At 33.0% G+C, this 2035-nt stretch overlaps 1 protein-coding gene across 1 annotated transcript; it reads left to right on the forward strand.

Annotated features, from left to right (window-relative positions):
- Positions 1-445: 445 nt before the first annotated feature.
- On the forward strand, positions 446-1559 carry HELRODRAFT_160386 (hypothetical protein; the record flags this gene model as incomplete). Its single annotated transcript, XM_009017349.1, has 3 exons — positions 446-623; positions 993-1099; positions 1500-1559. 3 exons carry the CDS (start codon positions 446-448, stop codon positions 1557-1559), a joined length of 345 nt encoding a protein of 114 aa, XP_009015597.1.
- Positions 1560-2035: the final 476 nt, after the last annotated feature.

Here is a 2035-nt window from a genome sequence, read left to right on the forward strand (position 1 = left end):
CATTTGAAATATCCCCTTTAGGTTTTTTTTAATACTTTTGATTTGTCTCTTATTAATTTAATATGGACTGATGATTTTATCAACAACCTTATTTATGCGACAATTTCGTCGTCATATAGTATTTACTGTGATAGAAATGCAAATTGAATGAACCATTTAGGACTAACCTTCTCTCGTTGTACACATCCTTTTTATAAGATGACGAGCTTTGGATATTATTTCAAGACATTTTACTATATACATATATATTTTAATTTTGATTATCATTGACAATTATTTTTTTTTCATTTCATGTACGTTTTTACGATGAAAATAAAAAGGTGTTCTCATTATTATTAAAATCTTTTAAGTTGTAGACTCAACAGCTGCAGGAGCGTAAATACGTACCCTTTAGGATGTACTTTTAACTTTTTTACTGATACTAAGATGTAGGCCACCTTGTGAGATGTATTTTTCTCAAACATATGGAGAGGGAGCAGCCGCGATCCGTCAGGTGGGACTTAACGAAAGGAATGTTCGGAGGAATGTTTTTTGTGGAAATAATGGTTATACACCTAGGTACGAGATTGTCGATTGGATTTTAAAAAACTACAATTTTTTAAATAATGCGAAAAAAAATGGAAGTTAGTGCAGATTGAGAGTGAAAGAAATGAACTGAGTTTCGTTTTGATCAACATCATCACCATCACAAAACATCATCATCACAAAATATTATCATAATCATCACAAACCATCATCATCACACAAACATCATCGTAATCATAACAAACCATCATCATCATCATCACAAAACATCATCATCATCACACAAACATCATCGTAATCATGACAAACCATCATCATCATCACACAAACATCATCGTAATCATGACAAACCATCATCATCACAGAAACATCATCATCATCACACAAACATCATTATTATCACATATTGTCGTCAACGTCTTACAACATCACAACGTCACATCGCCAAACATCATTGCCACCAACAGTTACTAACATTCTGTGTGAAGTTGATGGTGCCACTCACATTGCCCACACCACTGCCGGCACTCATGACACATGTGGCATTTGTGGCCACTGCATCTGCTGGGTTGTTGTAAGAACAATGTGTGCGTACGTGTGTATGTATGTGCGTGTGTGTGTGTATGTGTGTGTGTGTGTGTGTTTGTATGTATGTGTTGCGTATTGTTTCAACGTGCGCTATTTATAGTTGCATCTTGGTCTTGTCAGTCTATATTAAGTCATCATTTATCATTTGTGCGAATATTTCTACGCATGCTTGCTTGTATATATATATATATATATATATATATATATATATTTGTGTGTGTGTGTCTGTGTGTGTGTGTGTGCATCTGTGTGTGTGCGTTTGTGTGTGTGGTGTAATGTTTCTATGTTGAAGTTGTGCGCGTGTATGTGATACGTGGTTGGTAACCGCAGGAACGATTTAATGAATAGTGATGATGATTGCAAATGAGTGTCTGAACTTTCATCAGACATTCCACATCCACAACATCTTGTACTTTAACATAGGGTTCCAATTATTTTCAAGATGAAGTTCAAATATTTATTTTTAGCAGTAATAAACGCGATAAATAGTTTTCTAAAGTTCACAATCTACTAAAACTAAGACTCTTTGTTAACGAAATTAATTCAAAGTCGCGAAAAGCATAAAAACTTTTAATTTTTATTAAATTAATATTTGTATATATATGCCACACATGTTTTTAATGTAAAGAAATTAAATAATTATATCGAAAAAAAGGACGGAACGACTACAATCTTTAACTGTTCATGATGTGTTTTCCATCATTAAATGAGAACAGATGTTGCACAGAAAACAGTGAAAAACTTCAAATATTTATAATACATATAATATGTATATGTTAAATGTCTCAAAACAGACTAGGGCTGCAACACAGACGTAATGTACATGCTGTGAGATTAGGATATTATGTAAATTGCTTGTCTCGTAACTTCAGAATTTCAAATAAGTGAAGTCTGAAATAAGTGAAGTCTTCGTAATGATCAT

Source organism: Helobdella robusta, assembly GCF_000326865.2.
Source record: "Helobdella robusta unplaced genomic scaffold HELROscaffold_2, whole genome shotgun sequence".
Classification (NCBI taxonomy): Eukaryota; Metazoa; Annelida; class Clitellata; order Rhynchobdellida; family Glossiphoniidae; genus Helobdella; species Helobdella robusta.